We start from the raw sequence: 23,341 nt of genomic DNA, 5'->3' as shown, positions 1-23,341 counted from the left end.
TCAATAGTCATGGGGGTTTCTAGGGCCACGTTTGGCAAAATCTTTGTCCTTTAAGGAAATTTAAAATTAGTTTAAATAGACATTTTCAGATTGTAGTGATGGCTCAGTGTCACTAACTACCCTGAATGAGAAGACCCATGTGGCTTGCCTCTCACAGCTGTTGCCTTTTCCATATCCGACCCTCTTGGTGCTGCATTCCTTGAGCTATACTAAAGTCCGCCCCCACAGATTTACACTTTTTTTCTTCTATGTTTTAAACTCGTGATAGGTGCGACCAGCCACGAGATAGTGAGGTAAGACAGGAGACAAGATGAGCTCCTAGGCGTAAAAGAAATCCCCACCCCAAGTGTTAGTTACTTCCTCGTAAACAGTAGTTATTTTAGCATGTGATATAACTTTTCTTAGTGCATAACATGTGTAGTAACTCCATCGAAGGGCTGTTTACACAATGGCTGATGGTCCTCACTCATCAATGAGTGGGCAAAATTAGACATGGGAGCCAGTCAGCATGAGTAAAATTGTAAATGACACAGGATGAAACCAATGGATTGTGTTAGGATTCGGGTCTCGGGGTTGTATTGGTCACGCTTGTGGACCAACCCTTATTTGCTAGACCAATTAATGAAAGCTGGAGTTGATTGCCTGTGTCTGTGACCAACCATAGGTTTTGATTTCGTAAAGGGTGGGTCTTCATCATAGAGGGGTGGAGTGTTCGAGGTCATTCAGTCCCTCTCCGATTCACTCTATCGGCGTGTGTTTGTGGGGACGGGTAGCAGGAGTAAGGAGCCGCCGGGCGGTAGCGCATCTTGAACGCCTCTTGGGAAAGACACACCGGTGAAAATTCCACCACAACTGGAGCAACCATCCTCGGTGACGACTTGTAGGAAATCAATCAACGCACAGACTGCGCCACACGCTCAACCAACAAACGCAACCGGGCTATCAAATGCTAGCCAGCTAGCATCCCTGAAACCTGACTGGATCAAGGTGTTGATAGCTAGCCTCCCAGCTAATCATCATCATCATCAGTTAGCATCCTCCAGAGGTAGCACCATTAGCTTCCCTTTCCTCCTCGCGCACGTTGAGACCTTCCCATCGCTCTTGGCGGTTCTGTACACTTCTCGTGCTCCGATTTTCACATTCAGACAGAAACGGACTCCGGAGCTTCCCAACGAGTAACTGCTGGGAACAGCGTCTGCGCTGCATTAGTTGACACCATCACACCCATCTCCCCAACCCCTTTTCCTCTGCCCCTCTTCCTCCACCCGAAACACTGGAAATCCACAAGCGGCCGGAGAGCGGCGACGGGCCGGCGAAGCTGGGGGTGGTAACGTTACCGGACTCGCACGGAGTCGTAACGGCTACAGACAAGCACAGCCGTGGGGATCTACCGACAACTATGGATGGGCTGGCGGTGGAAGTTCGCGGCTCGAATGGGGCCTTCTACAAGGTAACCTGGTTACTTACAGACGTAGTTTGCAGTTGTCCCAGTAAAAAGTTTTGTTTCAATAAAAAAATACCGTTGGGTTTTGTTACTCTGAGCTCGGGCCCAGCTTGCATTGACCTAACGTTTGCTTCGGAACTGCACTGAAAACCGTGATGGTTTTGCGTTCCATTAGGGTTGGCCATTGTGGGGTGGGCAGCTAGCTCCAGCTAGCTGTTAAGCTAGGTGCACTTGTCATCAAAGTATATAGTATTTATTATGATTTATGAAAGCAAATAATAATGACACCAAGGATTACACCTAAAGGCGCGGATTTGCGGGTTGTTGACACGGAGCGTTGCGTTATTTGTAACATTTTACTTCGCAGAAAGATGGGATAGAATCATTTCAAACTGAGGAGAGTTGCTTATCAGACAGCTGTGTTGCAGTTATTGCGTACAAGTATGATGAGATGCTACATCAAATCTGATGTATTTGCTCTGCACCCCATAGACTCCCCTTTGGCGACACAATTAAACCAGTACACACGAATTCACCGCCGGGGTGAGGAAGAAATTGAGAGTAGGTTTCTGTTTCAATTCAGTCTCATTTACAAAAGAAAAAAAAAGCTTTCATATCCTGACACAGGGCTATGAGTGTATGTCGGTGCTGTGTCACAGCTAGCTTTCTAACATCACAACTAAGAAACTCAATAGCTTGAAGCCTTGCTACAGTTTAATCTCAACTGAAATAGATGGCATTGTTAGCTACTTGGAGCTATATAATGCTGTAGTATCTGACTGTGCTTATATAGAAACTGAAATAAGGAGTTCAAGGAGACATCATGTTGTCTGCAGATATCATTTTGACCGTATTAAAAACACAATCACCTCTCCACATGCTCTTCTACTCTATTCTCTCTTTGGGTGTTCAGCTGGTCAACCCACCACATGGTGGTTCAGAGATGAGCCTATATTTACTCCCCTCATGCTGCCTCACCTGTTGTTCTGTTTTACAGGGTGACAGTTTGACTGTGGCGTCAATGAATGCTTTCCACTCATGTCTATTACCTCTATTATCTCATGAATCTTATTTTCTGTATGAGACGGACACTCAGACTGTTGGAAGCATTCTCAACATCATATTAAGCAGATCTGTTGTCCCTGATTGGAGATCTCTTTTGGCAGAATCTTTCTTCCTCCCTTTTAATGACTGACAGTCGGGCCAATAGATTTCAGCTCTTTTGATAAATTTCACCAACTGTGTGTCAATGTAAGGTGGTTAGTTTTTGCTTTTACCATAAAAAATATGGATCACATTTACGAGCCTGTCAAGGAAATACACCACCTGGCAGGGAAATGGCACTTCATCAGTTTGAGTGTGCCTCTTTTTCAACAGTGAGCACATACCTGACAAGCTTATTAAACGCTAAATGAAAAGTCAAAACAATGATTTTGATTTTTTTTTTCCCACTTTTTTTTTTCTTGATAGATTGCACTAAAAGCAACTTGTGCACATTTTATCTGCACTGAATATATCATATAACCCACTGAGTCCATGAGAAACAGCATGCAAAATTCTATGGATACCAGGCTAACAACTTTTCCCATTTTACACTTTTATTGAGCAACACACCTCAGTCACCACTCACGCCGACATGTGCTTTCCAGACATTAAGATGAAACTACGTCACAACTGCTGCCTTTTGACTCATGTGTGCCCCCCTACTTTCCACTAGTCATGCTAGGAAGAGGGCTTGCCTGCCTTTTGACCTGGTAGTACTAGGTGGAAGCGATTCCTGATCTGACATAACATGCACATGCAGCTGTTGCCAAGTGTAACCCTTTGAAATCGGAGGAAGACCACTTTTTAACTTCAGGCTAGCCAGCTCTAGTAGAGTTTGACAGAGGTTTTATGTTGATGTTTTAATCTATGATCAAAGTGAAATACTGAGTGAATTGCTTTGGGCTGGATTTCATAAACTTTTTAGACATTTTACCCACTTTTAACCACATTTCACTCAAAAACTAAGTATTACTAAAGATGTTAAGTGAAAAAGGAGCAACAAAGAGGGATGAATGGTCTCATTTTTTAACTTTTTTAAAACTGTTTATTTTATGCATTTTTTTACAGCCTTGTGTACATACATACATACACATTCATACATAAAAAATCCCAAAACAAGAGGTCATGGGTTACTCAGTACAAGGAAACACTTCCAAAAAAGATTATACACAAAATGCACACCTAGTTAAGCAATTACAGATAACATTTTTTTTCCCCCATCTTAACAAATACCCCATTTCTCCCATTGGTTTTCGACCAGTTCTTTTTGGAGCCTTATAAAAAAGTAATTCCCTCTTGTAGATGTAATTGTTTAACAATGTTAATAAAAGTACCAGCAGTTGGGATTTTCTTTTGTAGCCAAAATTTAGTGATGGCCTTTTTACTTGATGCCAGCAAGATCTTGAAGGGATAGGTGTCTTTTTTATCCAGTCCATCCGGTATATGTCCAAGTTAAAAAGAGCAATGAATGTTGTACTTTTTGTGAAGCCAAGAGGTTTTGAAATAATTATTCCCATCTCCTCCCAAAAAGGTATAATAAAGGGACAAGTCCAGAAAATTAACCCTTTCATAATTTTACACTTAAAAGTAACCGCTCTAACTGAAAAAGTCAAAGATTTTACTCACTGCAGAAAACAAAAATCCTGTTTCAGATGGTAGCTCCTTCTTTTTTTTTTTTGATATTTCACTACTATTTTTTTGCTGTTTTTCCAAAACAATTCAACAAAAGATTATTTATTCTGATTTCTGTGGTCTTTTCAAATAAAGATACTGGCTTACAAACCAGTGTCGGCACTACTCCAGCTTGGGAAACACCTGCTTAAAGACTGCATGTTTATTTCCACTTGGAACTTGGAACCTCAACCTTTTCATGCAGTGCAAAGACAGCACCCTCCCAGCAGGTGAATTAACACACTCCTACCTAGGGCTGAAACGATTCCTCGAATGATTCGAAGTACTCGATTACAAAAAATACTCGAGTAATTTTCTCCGCCTCGAGGAATCGTTTGATTTTTAAAAAGATCAAAGAGTGGTATTTCAAATAGAGCTGAGGCCATATTAAGACAGTTTTCAGACCCCTCAAGCTACCTCTTCTACAAAATAGCAACTAGCAACAAATCTAGCTTCTTTTCTGGAGTTTGGAGACTAATGGGTCATTCTACGAAACGGGTGCCATTTGGCTCAGCAACATTTGATGAGATGTACAAGGCACAAAAAATGTGTCAGAGTGTGTTTACAAATTTTGGAGCTACCAAAGCAAGTGCTCTTATTGACATGCTGTATCAGAAAACTCTATTTCTTAAAGAGAAAAATTTCATTTAAAAAATAACTGCTCTTTAACTAAACAAAAATGTATTTTATCTGATTACTGGATTAATCAATGGGATTTTCAGTAGAATACTCGAATACTAAGATATTCAATAGCTGCAGCACTACTCCTAACCTAGACCCCCATGCATGCTGCCAAGTGAGGCCTGACTTCTCTGTCCCTTATACGGTTAAATGTCATTCTGAGTCAGGCCACGCCCACCTCTTTCCTCTCCTCCTGTCGTTGCTGAGTGTAGGGGAGGGGTTGTTGGTCAAATTTTAGGACCTCTGTGACAGATTTGTGGATGGTCTTGATGGACGAGTAACACATTGGAGTGACCTTTCTTTAATGGCTGTCACTGGGATATCACATAATACATATAATGTCTGTATAAGCTAGGCTGAGTGAGGGATCGTCTCCCCTCCCTCTACATGTGCCTTGTAGTAAAAATATACTCTTTCAACATACACACAGAGAGCTCATGGAGTTTAATTCTGTGTGTGAGTGTGTGTGCTGTCAGGAGGAGTCAGTGTTCCTCGTCACTCTATCCAGCACTGAATTCACAGCCAGAGAATTGTGTCAGCGGTGTGATGTCTTGGCCTCCAAACAGCCAGAGATGCTCTTTTCTCAGCAGCAACAGTCACAGTATTTGGTCTAGCCCGGCTTACGAGCCAGCTGTCTGTGTTGTTTACATGCAGACTGAAACGCTCCTAGCCCCACCCCTCTTCACTGCCTCCTGCTCCGGCTTTCAAGAGAATAAAACTCTTTCTGTTTCTGCTTTTCTTTCAGGGTTACATCAAAGACGTTCACGAAGACTCTGTCACAATTGTCTTTGAAAACAAGTAAGTATGTGCTTTCTTTGAGCCCCTTCTTCAGGTCCTCTGTATGACTTAAAGCGCACAAGTTGGTAAATTAAGCTTAAACTGCGCCAATTAAGAGTTACAACAACTGCAGAAAGCTAAACCCAGACATTCAAAACTGTCCTCCACCTGTGCTTGGCATGCAGCTGTCCACGCATGTCTCCAACAGTTTTTTACCTCATGTACTGACCCCTCCTGCCCCTTACCATCCTGACAGCTTGCTTTCGTATATCCCTAGCCCCTCCTACTGTCCCTTTCCAACTCCCCCCCACCCACCCATCTCTCTGGTCCCTTTTTATCTACTTGGCTCAGAGTGTAGAGCAGGGTGCCCCTAAAAATAGTGGCTCAAGGTATGCAGGGTGGGAGGGGTGGCAGTGTGATGGCAATTTTAGGATGGTTTCTACTCCCCCTTCTCCTTTTACTTTCTCTGAGCACATGGCAGTACAAGAAAGGCTGGTTGTAGAAGACAGTGAATGGAGGAGCCATCTTTTATGCATGAAATCACAGGAATATGGCTCATACATGGGAAATTCTTTTCACATCTCAGATTCATAAAAAGCACGCTTGAAGGTCAAAGTGAGCAGGTTTTCATTCTATGTTTCCAGGTTTCACCTTCGTAGCCCATTTACACAACTTTATGACACTCAGTTGAACATTCACTGTCCAGGCAGTTCTCTGAAACTTCCTCATTAAACTTAATGAGCCATTTTAACACTTATTTTCATTAAATCACTTAATGTGATGAGTGCCTGGGTAATTCTCCCATCCATGTTACTGCAGCAGTGAAAAAGAAGCTGTTCCATGCTGCTTGAGGTGTGCAGTAGCATTCATTTCATAACCTGTGAGATTGTTGATAAGCCGACAAGTGCTTTAGTCTGTGTTTTCCCTCCACAGCTGGCAGCCAGAGAGACAGTTGCCCTTTAGCGACGTGCGGTTGCCTCCTCCAGCTGACTACAACAAGGATATTGGCGAAGGAGAGGAAGTGGAGGTAAGGCCTGCTGCCCCGCCTTTTCATTCTCCATTTCAATTTGCTGAATTGATTCCTGACGTTCTTGTTTTCGACACAACAGCTGTAAGATTTGGTCTTGGAAAAGGAGCTATTTTGCAGCAGAGTTACACTTTTATTCTATAAAGGCACCGTCATTGGATTTTTAGCAGGCTTCAGATCACTTTTACAATCAGCTGTGTTCAGAGATGGTGGAATGAATGAGTTGAGCTGTAGCTCTTATTATCAATTAATATGGAATTATCTTGATGTCTTCATAGAGACAATGGTTTGCTGCTGGTGAGTTACTTAAAACGATCAGAAGACATTTTAAAACCAGCTCCCCACTAATTTTAAGGTCTGCCTATAGACCAGCGGTCCCAAACCTTTTTTTGCACCGCGGACCAGTTTGATGTCCGACAATATTTTCACAGATCGCCTCTTCTTCTGTCTCCTCACTGGTTCTTGTTCCCTGCTTAAAGAAACTTTCCAAAAGTGTTTGTTTTTTGCAAGCGGCAACCTCCAGTCTAAGAATATGAGACAATGCAGAAGTGCTAAAATCTGCTGTTTCTGGAGTGTTCGCTTGAGGCTGGCTCCGGAAGTAGCGGAAGTCAAACACACCAAGTCAAAAAAAGCTGTTTTCAAAGCAGAAATTAACCTTTTTACAGCCTGGTTCAAAAAACGTCTCCTGTCTGAGCCGCTAATTTTACTTCTGACAACCACTGTACGGGGGGGTGAATTTTTTTCTAACGCGGCCCTTCAGTTGATATTAAGATCGGGAGCTCCCCCAATCAGAGTCACAGCTCAGGGTCACGTCACGGGCAGCGCCCTATGGCTGTAGACAAAGCCCTTGCCTCTACCAATTTGGCCGCTATAGCCGATGTGCTCCATTTTCCGTTTCAGACGGGTGACATCAGCGAGACTACGTCCATGTTTTATACAGTCTATGGTTTTTTGTCTTTTTTGCTAGCTTGGGGTTTGGCGTCAAGAATGACTAATTTCTTAAATTAAAACATTTTTCAGAATCAGATAATAAATCAAACTGATAGAATGTAAGTTCAGTATTTTTTATGTGTGTCCCGGTACCAATCATCCCACGGACCGGTACCGGTCCATGGCCCAGAGGATGGGGACCACTGCCACAGACAGTATAGTTTATGGACGTAGTCTCCCCAAAGACACCCGTCTGTTTTTGAAATGGATTTTTGAAGCAGATCGGCTATCATGGCCTTAATGGAAGTGGCAAGGGCTTTATGTACAGCTATGGGGCACCTGTCAGTCACATGACCTGAGCTGTGCCTCTGATTGGACGAGCTCAGGATCTTAATATCCTCTAAACTGCTGAGTTAGAAAAATAGTCACCCCCCGTACAGTGTGTGCTAAAATACTCCTTTTTTTGGCTTGGTGTGTTTGTGATTTCTGGAACTTCAGGAGCCAGCCTCAAGCAGACGCCGGAGGAACAGCAGATTTTAGCACTTCTGCATTGTCTCATAGTCTTAGACCGGATGTTGCCGCTTGGGTCTGTCACATGTTGACAGGTTGACGTCTTAACTGTCTAAATTAAACAAAGGTTGAGGTGCTTCTTTACCATTATTGTCTGAGCTGAAGGGAAATGGCTTTTTTTATTGTTTCAATTTTGAAAATTGATTCCCGGCTCTACTGTGCTTTTCATCAGATTGAGTGTTTGCTTGTATTAAGTGTTTTTTTTTTTCAGTGTATGTTCATTGATTTATTTTTTTCGTATATAAAAGTCAAACACAACACGGCTCACAGACATAATGAACAACTGGTTTTGACTATTTTTAATCAGTGATTGTTATTGTAAAACAGCCAGAATTGATTAAGTCAAATCAACAACTCAACTTCACAATGTTTTAATTGTCTGAACTATTGAACACTCCTGCGTGTCCATCTCTCATGGTTGCTCAGTATGAGCAGGATTCCAATCTATGACTCTGCATAGATCATAAACACTAATAACTTTCTGGAGATGCAGCCAAGCCCTCATTTTACTGTCATCACACCTCTCTTCCTAAAACAAACTGTTTAGAGACAGTAAATGGATTTAACAATTAGGTTTTTACTGACTCAGCTGTAATTTACTGTGCTCTCTACTTGCAGGTCTACTCCAGGGCCAACGAGCAGGAGCCATGTGGCTGGTGGCTGGCCCGTGTCAGAATGATGAAGGGAGAGGTAAGTCTAGAGCAAGGGATCATAAACTTATACCCATCATCAGTCCTTAGTCAAACATGGATGAGTCTTTGTTGATCCACGTTTCTGTTTTGGATAGAGGACCTGTTCATCTCTGAGATAATAGACAGAAGTTAGAAATACTTAAGTCTAACCGTTCACCTCCAGGATTAACACTCTCTATTCAACTACGTCAAGATTTAGAGCAAAAAAAAAAATGTGAGAAACATGATAATGTAGGAAAAGGTACTTGGGTAAAGCTCAGCTCTAAGTGACCTGCTGCGTGTAGCTGACACTTGTTTGCAGTCATATCTGTCAGAGGTAGAAACTGAAGCTTTTTACATTTTTTGTATTGATACTGAATTGAAGAAAGTGGTGGAGTGATCAGAACAAGTTCCATGGTGACTCATTTTTTGCCTTAATTGTATTTTGAAATCCTCCTTCTGCCTCTTTTATGTCTTAATTTATTCAAACATTACAGTCACACAGCAGTTACTTAAGAAGAACAACATGCTGCTGTTGTGTTGACGTATGAAGTACAGAAAAACATTTGAAACTGCTCTGTTTTTATTAATCTGGCCTGATTCTCCCAGCCTTGTTTCTCTCTTTGTTTCAATTTTGTAAATCTAAATTTTCTTCTATTTGTCAAAAAGAAGTCAAATGAAAAGATGCTACCTTGACAGAGTCAAAGCCCAGCCCTGTCAGCTCCATCTGTATCTCAGTATTTAATGAAAAGCAATTGTCTTCATTCAGCCCCGGTGTTCTGTTGTATTGCCAGGAAGTTTTTATTGAGCTGTGAGTGCTGCTGTATGTAGAGTGAGCACAGGCCTGGAGTAAGAAAACCACTACAGGGTGATGAGCTCACAGAGTCAGTATGTTAGTCTGTCCTAATGTGGCCTGACATTTTATCTTCATTAATATTTCCCACGCACCCTTTGCTTTTTCCTCACACTGTCAGAATATCACCCCACCTCGCTGGCTTTCACAGGCAGTTTGCTGTTTTTTACCTGTGTGTTTTGAACACCCCCAATCTCTTTCACCAACACAATCTGCAGGTTGAATAGTGGGTCAGTGGGATATGGAAAGGACAGCTTTGTAGTGCTACAGTGCCAGGGGAGGTGCTGCTGGTGTACTGCTGTTATTTGGAGCGGTCTGATAAGAGCCTGCAGGAATGTCTAGCATTGACTGATGGCTTTAATTCTGTCCTTTGAGCATGAAGTGTGCAGTGTTCATCTCCCTGCTTCCCTCGCTCACAGTTCCCATTCTTTTCTCCACATTTTCCCGTTCTTTTCTACATCTCACTGCTTCTTTTGTCCATGCTGTGAGAGATGAGAGAGATATTTCAGGAAAACTAATGAAGCTATTGACTAAATGTTTCTGAAATGAGAAGCACAATTTCTAAATTTGAGGACACACATTCATCTTTAGCTTTACAGCTGATTTATTGTTATTATTAAATATGAGGTGAATTAGGCCTGTCACGAAAACAAATTTTGCTGGACGATAATTTTCCGAAATATTATTGCCGATAAACGATATTATTGTCAATATTATTTTGATTTTTTTCAATTTTTTTCAATGATGTAATTATGATAAATGGGATAATAAAGTGAGTACACCATATCAAAAGCAAGAACTTTTAATTTCTTTAGAATATTTAACCGTCATTAAAAGGTCAGGATCTTTTAAATAAAATAAATTAAACAAAAAATATAATAAATTTAACAAATTTTCAATGAAAATGAAATGGACTCTCTTTTAGAAAAAAATACATGTCAATGAAAACAATTAATACTAATCAAAAACAATGAAACATAGACCGTGTCCCTAAAGAAAAAACAAAACTCCCAAAAAAAACAACAACAATAAAAACTATAGCCCAAATAAAAGGGAGTTTATACAGTTCCTGAATTGTTTGTAACATGTACTTTTTCCCAGTCAATCCGTTCTGTCTGTCAAACATTTTTAATATTTCTGGCTTTCAACCATATTGAAGGGCTGCATTACATAGGGGTATGTAGCTGTCTTTGAGCGCCCACCATTTGGTGCTTTTATTTCTATTTACTTTGCCGACCAAAAGCCTCAGTAAGAGCGGATTGTCAAAAAACAAGGCTCCACTGCACCTCCCTCTTCTTCTTCGTCGCCACTATTTTCACAAATGCCACATATCAGCTCGTTGGTGTTCATGAGCTCACACTTTGTTCATTCTGATAAAAAACTCATATTAGCGTGTGTTTCCTCCTTACCCCTCAGGACGCTCGCTTCAGCTCTCTCCGTGTGTACGCGTAAGCAGCCCCGTCTTCACCCCAAAGATCGCATTTTTGATAGATGCTCACTCCGCTATAAATCCGCTAAATCCTCTATAGAACCTATGCACCCCAATGTTAGGATAGATAGAAAGATAGACGTAGTGAGCCATCTTCTCATTCAGCCTCTTTGGTCAAAAGAGAGGAGGAAAACAAACATGCATGCACGTGTCAGTTTATCAAGGCTGGCAAACTTACCGAGGACGTTTTTATTTATGGTTCGGTTAATTGATTTATTGATTATCATGACAGGCCTAAAGTGAATACAGATGTTCTGCTTTGTTTCAATCCTCATTGTGTTTTCAGAATTCAATTTGTTTATCTGAACTGTCAGTCTTTTCATGTCTTTATTTGTAGTCACATTCAAATTTGGTCTCTCCTGCTGTTTTCCAGTTCTATGTGATTGAATACGCTGCATGCGACGCCACATACAACGAGATCGTCACGTCTGAGCGCATAAGGCCTCTCAACCCAAACAGCCCTTCCTCTCGAAACTCCTTCCACAAAGTCCCCATCCCGGTCCCAGAAGACCTGAGGGACATGTGAGTTTTTAATGTTGTCATATTTATTTGAACTTACCTCAATGTACTAAAATGAAGGCCTGGGTAATGGGCAGTGCCAGGGGAAATGTACAGTGAGTTTATGAATGATTAACGTTTATATGTCTGGAGCAGGTTTCTTTGATTGATGCTACATTTTCCCTCTCCTGCCAAATGAATAACAAAGCTGCCTCTCCTGTGGATTGTTTTCTTATCCACAGCTGTGCAAATGACAACATCCACAAAGACTTCAGGAAAGCTATCGGAGCCAACTGCATCTTCTACAGTGCCCAAACACACGAACTCATTGTGCTGGTTAGTGCTCACAATACACACCTCAACTTACCTCATGAACGAGTGCACGGCCTTGTTACATATTCACAGATGGAGGAGAAGCACAAAGGAGCTGTGGAATCTCTTAGAGAAAATCTGAATTGATTTTTTTTTCCTCGGCTTTTGTTCGGTGTTCATCTGAATACAGCTCATACCCAGAATGTTGCTCCTGTCTTTAGAAAGTTAGCTTGTATCAGAGAAAATTTAAACCCATCTCTGTTCATCAGTTTTATGTTTTTTAGTAAAACGCTCCAGATTGTAACTCTGTCCTCCTTTTTAACTCTTCTCAGTCAACAAATGAAACCACAGCGAAGCGTGCCACTCTTTTGAGCGACATGCATTTCCGCAGCATTCGAACCAAGCTTATGTTAATGTCCCGCAACGAAGAAGCCACCAAACATTTGGAGGTAGAGAAAAAAATCTTTAATATCATCAAGTCAATTAAGTTCTGCATGGGCATAACTGATTTTTATTTAAACCACTGATGTGTTTCCATTACCAGACAAGTAAGCAGTTAGCCTCTGCATACCAGGAGGTGGTGAAGGTCAGGGAGGACCTCATGGGCCTCGCCATCGGCTCCCACGGTGCCAACATCCAGCAGGCCAGGAAGGTGCCCGGTGTCACAGCTATCGAACTGGAAGAGGAGAGCTGCACATTCAGGATCTATGGAGAGGTACATTTTCAATTCTTCAGTTTTGTTGTCTTTTTCTGCTCAGTTCTTGGCCTCATATAAGGATAGATGTACTGTGGAGTGATGTGTATGTGTGTTTGCGCTGTATTACAGACCCCAGAGGCAGTAAAACAGGCTAGAGAATACCTTGAGTTCAAAGAAGACTACTTTCAGGTACCCAGGAACCTTGTCGGTGAGTGAGCAACAGAATATTCATGAGTGAGCTCATACTGTGTGGGACCACATCCCACTTCATCACACCGTATTTGTCATTTCTCCATCCTGATTGTAAAGACAGTTTTTTAACGTCTTTGTCTTCCTGTTTCTCTCAGGCAAAGTAATCGGCAAAAGCGGCAAAGTCATACAGGAAATCGTGGACAAGTCGGGCGTGGTGCGTGTCCGGATCGAGGGAGACAACGACAAAAAGCTTCCCCGGGAGGAGGTAGGCAGGCAGGGGGCAGGCAGGGACGACACTGCCAGCAGCAAAGAGGTGAATGGACCGTTCAGCTGGTTTCCCAGCCCCCGATCAACTTTTTCTCGCACTCTGTGTTTGCTTTCCGAAAAAAGCAAAGCTTCTTAATTGCAGCAGAGTGTTTATGTGCCATGTGCCGTCTGCTTCAACACTGTTTTATTCTGCTGCTTTGTCTCTCTTGTTTTGTCACAAGCACTTGTGTTTTCACTGCTACAAATACACACACTGCACACAGTACAGCTTTTGCCAGTTATGTTGGGAATGTGTGGGCATCTAGTTGTACTTTGTCTTTGATGGGTTGGTCTTTATTGAGGGACTGTAATTTATCACATTACGTGTCTGAAAACTGTTAATTTAACGTAGACACTAAACGTTTTGTCTTCCCCTCTGTGTTTCATCAGGGAATGGTGCCCTTTGTGTTCGTTGGGACTAAAGAAAATATCAGCAATGCCCAGGCTCTGTTGGAGTACCATGTGTCTTATCTCCAGGTAGGTCACTTCTCAGTATTCACCAGGAGATGGCAGCACTATCCTTTCCTGTGTTTCTGTCACTCAAAAAAACACAAGGTCTTTCTCAAAATGTTTTTTTTCTTTATTATAATTAAATCTATGAATAAGTTTCCTCTTGGAATACCCAGTCCCTGTCTCTTAGAAGCACAGCTCCTGTATGTATGGGGGTGGGGGAACATTGGGCGGTGTGGATGTACGTTAAGGGGCTTCTCATGTTGGTCACCAGTCTCTCCTGTCCCATACCCTCATGGAGAAAGCTGCTGAGAGCACCTCATTTTGCCCTTACCTCATGTGCTTTTATAAATAGCTCCTCTCTGGGATGGGGTGAGGGGAATGCTGGAGTTTAGATTACCAGCTATCTGGACCCTCAGCTTTCCAAAAATAACACCAGACCCCCGTACCCTGCCTCACTTCCTTCACACCTCCCCTGAGGTTCAGCTGTCGTTGGTGGAGGCAGCTGTCACACTGCAAAGTGAGACCCCCCTGACTCCCCCAAATCAGTCGTCAGTAAACCATCAGAGAAACTGCTGTCACTGCAAGAGACCACGTCCCACCTCCTTAGTCTCCTTAGAATGCACATGGCACAAGTGGCTGAACTGAAAAATTTTAGCTTAAAGATCAGTTTTCATAAAGATTTCCTCCAAGTGGCAGCCAATGTGTTACCTTTATCTTTGTCCAAACTGTAACATGAGTTTGATAACATGGGTGTAGAACTGTGATCCAGGGGATCCCCATGAAAATGATAGTTTGACATCATAGACTAAATTTAGAAGGTGACTTTACCAGCAGTTTGTGGTCATTTTAGTTGCTGGGATTGTTTTTTTTTTATGTTATGGTGTTTTTGTTTCTGACCGTATTGGGCTCGAAGCATAAACACACACATTTCTGCCACACCATAGTTGTACACATTGAAGATAGGGTGTGGCAAATACAGACTGCCATAGTTCTAACATTCAACTATTTGTTCAGTTTTTCTCTAAATGAAACCATTACTTACAACATAATTGTGTCAATTAATACCAAACAAACTTCTCTTAAATTTTCCCAGAATCCTTGTAAAGTCACTGATTCCTCAGTTTTTGGATCCCTGAGGAAAATTTAAACAACCAAATAGGCTTTTTGAGATCCCTGACTGTGACTAAGAACATCTGAGCCAACAACCTGTCTGTGAAGCTAGTTCAGCTGTACTAGTAGCACACGATGTGGGATTCATTTGGTCTCTGTTAGAACAGATTTTTAAGTTTAGGAGAACGTGTCCATCATTCCAGGCACACTCTGAACATTTCAGCTGTTTTAGACCATCTCCTCTTAAAATTGAGTTTGGCTTTGGTCAGTAGACTCAGATTGTCTTCAGCTCTGTCATAAGTCGAGCACAGCAGAAAAACTTCCTCAGACTTTTCAACAGAATTGAATGTGACACATGGCCATGTGCAGAAGGCTTTTTCAGAGGGGGGCAGGATTTGCCCACAGACTATCTGGAACTTTCTGCAGTGCTGCCACTCAGTGGTAGAGTCATGGACTTCATTACAAATACAAAACATACTCAGGCCTACAGTGGAAGTTTTGAGACCATGGGTCGATTGAAACATCATTAATGAAAAGACTGTGTTTACCTTTTTCTTTAAGTCACCAATTTTTTTAAAGACAGCTGTAGATTTATTATTTGACACTCTTAAGTATAATAATAATAATTGATTAATTAAATATTATTTTATTATTTGTATAGCACTTTTAAAAACATAGTTTACAAAGTGCTTTGACAATCATTCAGCACAAAATAATAAAACACAAACAAAACAATGAGCACAATAAAGTAAAAACAAAAAGTACGGCTTAAATCAGGACTAACAGAGAGAGACAATGTAAAAAGACATGAGGTGAAAAGGTCCTTTCCATAATTTATGGTGCTTTATAGGAACCCAGACAATACAAGAACCATGCAGCCTAAAAAGAGACCATGAGGACCAAACATAAAAAAAACATAAAATCAGCAAGAATAGGAAACACAATTTGAAAAAAAGGGATGAAAGCAGAAATCAGGTCAGAAAATACAAAAAGATGAAATGAACAATGATGATTAAATTACAAAATAACAAAAAAATAAGTGGCAATGATAAAATACAGTAATAAACATGAGCAAGAGTTAAGGCAATTAAAAAGGTCTAAAAGATTTTTTTTTAAAAATCAAACTTCATGGTCAAAGCAAAACATCCTGTACATTAAGGAACTTTAGTTTTCTCTACATTTGCTTTTTTGTTGATGCTGGTATTCTTTTCCTTTCTGTCCTCGTCCTGTAGGAAGTGGAGCAGCTGCGCATGGAGCGTCTCCAGATTGACGAGCAGCTCCGTCAGATCGGAGTTGGGTACCGCGCGCCCCCCAGCCGAACTGGGGGTCCTGGTGTGGAACGGGAGAAAGGCTACATGACAGACGAAAGCAGCAACTCACTGCACACCTCTCGCACCTATGGAGGCCGTGGCAGAGGCCGCAGGGCCTCCAACAGCCAGTACTCTGGATATGGTGAGAATGACAGAGCTGAGTCTTGATTTCACTTTCAGTTAAGTATAAGTAGAAAAAAAGGCTCCTATATTTATCTTTCTTTTTTTTTATCCTTTGTGCATGTTTTGTCTCTGCTCAATCCAGGCACAAACTCCGAGCTGTCAAACGCGTCTGAGTCAGAGGATGTAAACGACAGAGACCAGCGGCCCAGAGGTATTGGTGGAGATGAAAGAGGCTCCAGGCGGGGCGGCAGGGGCCGAGGATCTAACTCTGGACGAGGCCGTGGGGGGCCAGCATCCAAACCTTCCAACTCCATTAGCTCAGGTAAGCAGCGTTACTGAAAGACTGGCTGTGTTGGTGTAGTTGAATGCCCACATTTTTACAGTTTGGATTGTTCAAGACAGTTGAGAAACCTTTCACAGCCCTTCCAATCAATCCCTACATACGCTCTTTTTTTTGAGCCATGTCACCTGAGGAGACAATAAAGTCTTTTCTTTTTTATTTCTTTTCTTTTCTTTTCTTTTCTTTTCTTTTCTTTTCTTTTCTTTTCTTTTCTTTTCTTTTCTTTTCTTTTCTTTTCTTTTTTTCTTATCCCTTAAAAGTCCAAATTTAAAAAAAACAAACTCTGGGTAATTCGTATATTTCAATCCAGTCTACAGTTTTGTTTTTGAGCTCTGTCACAGACAAAACAATCCAGCACCATATCATCAAGCTGAAAGCAGTTTCACATTTTTCCCTTAGTGTTGTCAAGATTTTTTTTTCTTAGAGCCTTGATAACAAAAAGGTCTCCTCCTCTCTAAAGCAAACAGGCCAAGAGATAAATGAAGTAGATAAGAACACAGAATTATAGACTTTCAGATTAACTTTGTGTTTTCATTCACACTTCAGCAAAACTGAAACCAACCTGTTCCACTCCAAAGCATGTCAACTAACTGGAATCCATTCAGAACAGTGATGGGACATGAAATATTCTGTCAGTTTTGGCTTTTTAGTGGAAATTTCTAAAACGGTTAAATTTTCATACAGACTGATTTATTTTCACTCAGTAATGTGAAACTAAAAAGCATTACTTGACCAACTTGCTGCTGAATATTGGTACAGCTACAGGTTTTTCCTCAGGCAGCTTTTGTTGTTCACTGAGAGTTTATAAGTGACAGATGTTTGACTTTTTTTTTCTCAGTGCTGAGGGACCCAGACAGTAACCCATACTCTCTGCTGGAGGGTGAGAGTGAGCTGGCTGACGCAGACATGGGTGACGGCATGGGAGGAGACCGCCGCAGACGCTCCAGGCGCCGCCGCAATGACCAGGAGCCCAGTGTGATGGATGCTGCTGCCGAGTCTGACGGCCAGGCCGGACCCAGTGAGAACGGATTAGGTGAGGACTTCAGGACTATGTTTGTGTTGAATAGTCTTTGCCAACCCCCAAAGTGACTCCTTAAATGCCTGATGAGAAGAGTATCAATTCTGAACTGCTTCGCATTATCATAACCAACCTTTAGATGAAGAAGCCCGACCCCAACGTCGCAACCGGAGTCGTCGCCGCCGTAACCGTGGCAGCCGCCCAGAGGGAGGCTCCACCAGCCGTGACAGACAGACAGCTGATAGTGGTGAGTCAGCCTCTCTGACTCGAATAAATCAGATCTTTGATCCTCTGCTAGACTCTATCTTCAGTAGCATACCTGGTCCAGAACACAGAGATGCTTGAGGCTCTCACAGCAGCACAGGGACATCTTGAATCTGCATGTTCACCTTTGAACAAATAATCCTTCAAAAATATTTCTGACTGGTTTTAATGTGTTGCAGTGACTGTTGCTGACTACATTTCTCGTGCTGAGTCCCAGAGCAGACAGAATCTGCCTCAGAAGGAAAACCATGCTGGCCCGGAGCCCAAGGTACACACACACACACACAGACACACACACACACACACTCCATTATCACAGGGCTAGTATTACTGAGAGACCTGTAACAGTTTCAAATGATTGGAGGGGTCACATGTTTCACTGAGAAGGAATCTGCCATGTGGAACAGTGCTGCATGATTATTAAATGACAATTGTCATTTGAGAACACACAGTTATGTAATCGCAGAGAAAGCTGTGATTTGTGGTTGAAATGGCTAAATGTGTGTCTGTGTGTTTACAAACATTACAACCTCCTGTACGCCTGTGCTACAGCTGCTCTGACTCCTTGTGTGGGTGCAGCGTTATTACGACAGTAACCATGAATTAGGGAAACAACATAAACTACAATGTCACAATGTTTTTATCTCGCTTTGACACATACCCTGACAAACACATATCCTTTAAAGTCTATACCAATAGGGCAAAGGATTAATTAAAAACCAGAAGTCTTATTAGTATTACTACAAAGCTCTTCCTTCAATAATCTTTTTTCTAACTCATGCTGCTAAGAAACATGCTGAAAGTTTTTTATTGAAACCTTTACAAAGCTGGAACCCACAGATTATTAACCATGTGATTGACACATATGCGTAAAACATGCTTTTTTTACTGTGGATATTGAAGATGTATACATCAGTTTTTCTCAGAAAATCACTCCTTTTTGGTGATCTAGATGATGATTTGTTAATATTGACTCTGAGGAGGGAGACAGGTAGATTATGGTTGATCCACATTAACATGAATTGTAAAGAGTGGTGCAATGCATAGACATGAAAGCTAGAGTTTGCTTGACTTTTACTTGGGAGAGAAAGTTGAGTCCCGTCTCTCCGATTGTGAACAGAGCATTGTAATGTACCTGCAACCAGGTAAACACTGATAAACAGGGACATTTCCAGATTTTTTTAGGCACGGGTGCCCTGACCAGAGCACTGACTGGGGGTGGATGAATTATGTGAGCCTCCTCTCCAGAAAAAGCATTTATTTTTATTTGTTGAATGTATTAAAAATCCAAGGTCAACAGGCTACAGCTTTTACAAAGAAATAAAACGGATTAAAACCACATAAGACCAAAACTAAGTGTTACTAAAAACAACCGTTAAACTAAAAAATCAACTGCACATAACTGTAACACACCAAAAATAGTTGTGTATTAGCTTTTTTTTTTTCGTTATGCTCTGTGATTCAAATTTCATAACTACCAGTAAACTCTGCATGTCCCTTTGTAACAAAGCATCTAGACCCATAATGTTGATATTCATTGAAATCAAATTGCAATATTGCCCAATATGATCACACATTTTGCCAAATCACAAATGTGGAAAAATCCAGAACTGAATTAGGTCTGTTGATAATTGTTCGAATTGTGCTTTGGTTTGATCACATGTATTAAGATTTTTGTACCACTTTCTCTTTTTTGTACTTTTCGCACCCACAGGAGAACGGGACCAGCGCCCCAAAGCCGGAGCGAACGCCTTCCAAGCGTTCCCCCAGCAAAGGCATGACCTCGCCTGGCGAGAACCTGGCTTTGGTCAACGGGGTCTCGTAAAAAGGCGGCTGTGCCCCTCGCGAACCCAAGTCTAGAGCAAGACTCCATGGCAAACTCTGTCCCTGCTTGCATTAACTTAAACCTTAAACAGATGAGTGAAAAGTACCTGACAAAATACCTGAATTCATACTATGAGAGTGAAAAAGTACAAAAAAACGACAACGCATCTACTTAAAAACACACGTTAACGGTGTATGCTATCCTATCTATCAGTACTTAGTGCTTATTTAAAAAACAACTAGCTTGCCAAAAAAGAGCTGGTGGATATGACTTGATTTTTAAAATACTGAAACACGAGAAACAGGACAAGACTTTCTTTGATTTTCAAACGGTTGTCTTTATTTGTGTCTTTTTTTTTTGTTATGTTGATTTTGTTCATTGTTTATCACTGGTTTGGACTTGGCGGTCGCTCTCTCAACCAAAACAGACGCGTCTCTTAACAGTGTTACATTACAGACTAGAGAGATGTAAGCTGTCAGGGAGTGGTGTATGAGCAGACAGTCCAATAGTTTATATGACGCGATGTTCGCACACTGTACCGGGGAGTGGAGACAGACAGACAGATTGGAATATTGATCGACATTGTGCCTTGAATTTGAAAAAATAAATAATAAACTTGAGTTTTTCCATTAAGTTTGTTTTTGTTTCCTGAGAGGAAGAAAAGAGGGAGAGATGTTTTCCTTATTCTGGTTCCTAAAGAGAACAGACCGGTGAGGGAGTGAGAGGGAAAGGGAAGAGGTGGCTGGCCAACATAGTGAGGAAACAAAGCGGTGCCAAACACAAAAGTTCAAGGCGCTTGTCCTCATTCCGCGTAGAATAGACGGCGTCAGGGTCAGTGCGTGCATGATGATGGCGTACGTATGTTTGTGTGCACAGTTGCGAGATTCGGCAACCACAAAACTAAACAAGGTGGGGTGAGGTAACAAAAACGCAACAGAGCCCACAGCCGGGCACACAGTCGAGCATCTCTACCACCACCTCTCTTATCACCAGGCCTGAAAAATACGGTTCTGTGAGGGTCCAGGGTGGCACCCATGCAGCCTTGTTAACCAGGACAGGCTGAGACCAGACGACGGCAGACTTGAACTCTAGACTTAGACTTAAAGAAGAACTAAACCGTGCCTCTTTCTCTGTCGAGGGGGCGGCGGTGCTAGCTTCCAGCCACACTAGTGTCTTGATAAACCACTGCAGCGCACAGCTCCGGATGCACACGAGGGCGACCACCTTTCCTGGGATGGGGTGCTGCTAGTGGGGGGGGGGTCTGGAGACTGCGGGACTGTGGGAATGGGACAGCTTCAAATGACATGAGAGCCACACCACACACAGGCCCACACTTACAGGTATACACAAACACACCAGGGTGCGTGTAAGCCGGCGTGGTCGCCCGCGTGGCGCACAGTTCAGGACCGCAGCAGGAAGCTGTACACAAGCCAATCGTCTGTCTTGTACCTGGCAGTTTGGGCTTGAAAGATGGAGTAAGAGAGGGACTTGAAAAAAACCTCAGTGGCTCTCTGCTCATGTTGTTACTGTTGTCTTGGTTACCGCTCTCAAGTTCTTTTTGTTGCTATTTCCACATCTTAGAAAATATGAAATAAAAAATTGAAGTGAAATCCTCTCTGGAGACGAACTTTGATTTCTGTCTTGTGAGTTTGCAGTCTATTTTTCTAACTCTGCATGGCATTTAGTTAACGAGTAGTCGTTGGTGCCTGTCCTGTGCATGAGGAAAAAGGGTGTTATTAATCTGACTTACAAAGCCATTGTTTCATTCACTAGAATTGCTGCTAATGTACACATTGAATGTCCAACTAATGTAGGAACTCTACTTTGAAGAGAGCAACTTATTTGTGACTTTAAAGAAAACATTTCTCCTCCCTCTTGCTCATCTGCCCTGAAAGTTTCTAGAGATGGATTGGAGGAAGGAGGAGACTCACTCCTTTGCTCACAAGTTTCCCAGTCCCGCAGAGTATTAAAACACAAAGCTCAAAATTTGCAAGACAAGCAAGTGTCCACATGACCAAAGGTTTTGAGACAGATGAACGGGAATGTGGTTAAATCGAGATGACCCAGATGCTGCTCTTATACAGTTCTGCTCACCTGTATGTTGTGTTTTTAAAGGCTGAACGAGCACTTGAGTATTTGTACCTCGGTTAAGCTGCATGTGTGTGAGTGGAGTGTGAAGCCCTCTCTGGTATGTTTGTGTTTACCTTTATACCTCATTGTGTGAGTACTGTATTTTCCTTATGTATCTGTACCCCTCCTGTCCTGTTTGGAAGACTGCTGGCTGCTCTGTGAGTGTGAGTGTGTGTGAGTGTGTGTTTGTGTGTGGATGCTGATTGTACAGTCGACTCCTCACTGTCAGATTTTTGTCTCTGGTTTCTCACTCATGTTCTGATGGCAATAAAGGACTTTTCATTGTTTGGTATACACTTTCTCTCAACAGTTTGTGCTTTTTGTTACAAGTCTAAACTCTGACAAAGCAGCTTTACCATAAATTAAGTCCTGCATGGTGCATGTACTATCTAATTCACACACGCTCTCATACACAGCACCTACTCATTTTAAACTGACTTGGCTCAAACAGAAAAGAAGCTTCAGCTACGTCACGAGTGTTAAATTTGTCACAAGCTATTTTAAGCAGTCCTAAATTTGCGTTTAAAGGAGCGTCAGTGGAGTTCATGTAACATTTTTCATCCAACTTTCACACACTGAGTCACTCAGCTAAACTTATTAAACTCACATAAAGGGATATTACAGCTATTTTCTGGTGTAATTCTTCTCTTCTTATGAATCCAGACACTCCACACAGCAGGGTGACTCAGCAGAGTGTTCACAGGATGGCAGTTGCTGTCTGGACTTGAAGAGACCTTGGAAAGGTTTCAGTTGTCCCTCTCTTTTTGGATGCATCAACCTGCCAATGATTTATCCTGAGCCAAGTTATTGCCCACTGAAGGACTGGTATATCTTCCACAGTATGTAACATTTTGGCTCACAGAAAAGTTAATGCTGTAGCGGGGGGAAACATTCTGATCAAGCACTGGTTAGACACATGCTGACCATGAGTCTGTCACATGAGGAGGAAAAGAGACCAACAGGAGGATGAAGCTGCACAGCTGAGACTCTGGGGCAGACTGCAGCTGTTGGGTGCCTCTTTCATTGAGTAACTGTTGCTTCTATGTGACTTTTGTGTGCATGTGTCTCCCTCTACTGGACATTTACTGTGATATCAGCTTGGAAAGCTGAAAAGTGTTGGTAAAAAACGACCTGAAGACACGTGGTCCAAAAGAATCTGGTCTGGAGTAAAGCAAACTGATTGTTTCAGACTCTGAAATGGAGTATTTATACCTTTTTATTGAGGCAAAAAAGTAGAGCTCGTTGTCGTGAAATCTCATAGAAACATCTATTTGTGTGGTGTGTGATCTAAATATCTAAACCAGGTGTGTCTTGAGTCAGGCCTAGGGGGCTCATTATGTTCTTGATCTATTTTCAGAAGGCCCCCAGCTTTTATTTTTCAACATTAATTATGTCACTAAAATTAATCATGTTACAAATCATGAACACATGCGTGGACATGTCGAGTGCACAAACAAAGCCAAAATACAGTACATTTAGAAATTATTCATATCACTTCACTTTTCCACATTTTGTCATGTGACAGCCACACACAACACCCCCATAATGGCAGCGTGAATGTAACTATATATATATATATATATATATATATATATATATATATATA

General features: G+C 41.8%; 1 protein-coding gene across 2 annotated transcripts; it reads left to right on the top strand.

Moving 5' to 3' along the window:
- Nucleotides 1–693: 693 nt before the first annotated feature.
- fxr2 (FMR1 autosomal homolog 2) lies at nucleotides 694–22,029 on the top strand. Of its 2 annotated transcripts, none has more exons than XM_074699343.1 (17): nucleotides 694–1,450; nucleotides 5,586–5,638; nucleotides 6,551–6,644; nucleotides 8,763–8,834; nucleotides 11,531–11,679; nucleotides 11,898–11,991; nucleotides 12,300–12,416; nucleotides 12,512–12,682; nucleotides 12,794–12,872; nucleotides 13,012–13,121; nucleotides 13,553–13,639; nucleotides 15,958–16,177; nucleotides 16,301–16,480; nucleotides 17,337–17,531; nucleotides 17,656–17,763; nucleotides 17,960–18,048; nucleotides 19,495–22,029. In XM_074699343.1, exons 1-17 carry the CDS (start codon nucleotides 1,400–1,402, stop codon nucleotides 19,603–19,605), a joined length of 1,980 nt encoding a protein of 659 aa, XP_074555444.1. In that variant the 5' UTR covers nucleotides 694–1,399; the 3' UTR covers nucleotides 19,606–22,029. The 2 variants fall into 2 exon arrangements, with proteins under 2 accessions (XP_074555444.1, XP_074555443.1); XM_074699342.1 differs by having other exon boundaries at nucleotides 13,012–13,169.
- Nucleotides 22,030–23,341: the final 1,312 nt, after the last annotated feature.

This window comes from Halichoeres trimaculatus, unplaced genomic scaffold, assembly GCF_033239565.1.
Source record: "Halichoeres trimaculatus isolate MK-OKI-2021-1 unplaced genomic scaffold, fHalTri1.1 fHalTri1_scaffold_22, whole genome shotgun sequence".
Lineage (NCBI taxonomy): Eukaryota > Metazoa > Chordata > Actinopteri > Labriformes > Labridae > Halichoeres > Halichoeres trimaculatus.
The sequence above is the reverse complement of the archived record's forward strand: the minus strand, read 5'-3'. Positions and strand labels throughout refer to the sequence as shown.

Coding starts and splice junctions, on each gene's coding strand:
- fxr2 (XM_074699342.1), top strand. CDS start 1,400: ATGGATGGGCTGGCGGTGGAAGTTCGCGGCTCGAATGGGGCCTTCTAC. Junction 1,451..5,585: donor CGAATGGGGCCTTCTACAAG/GTAACCTGGTTA, acceptor CTTTTCTTTCAG/GGTTACATCAAAGACGTTCA. Junction 12,417..12,511: donor AAGCCACCAAACATTTGGAG/GTAGAGAAAAAA, acceptor TTCCATTACCAG/ACAAGTAAGCAGTTAGCCTC.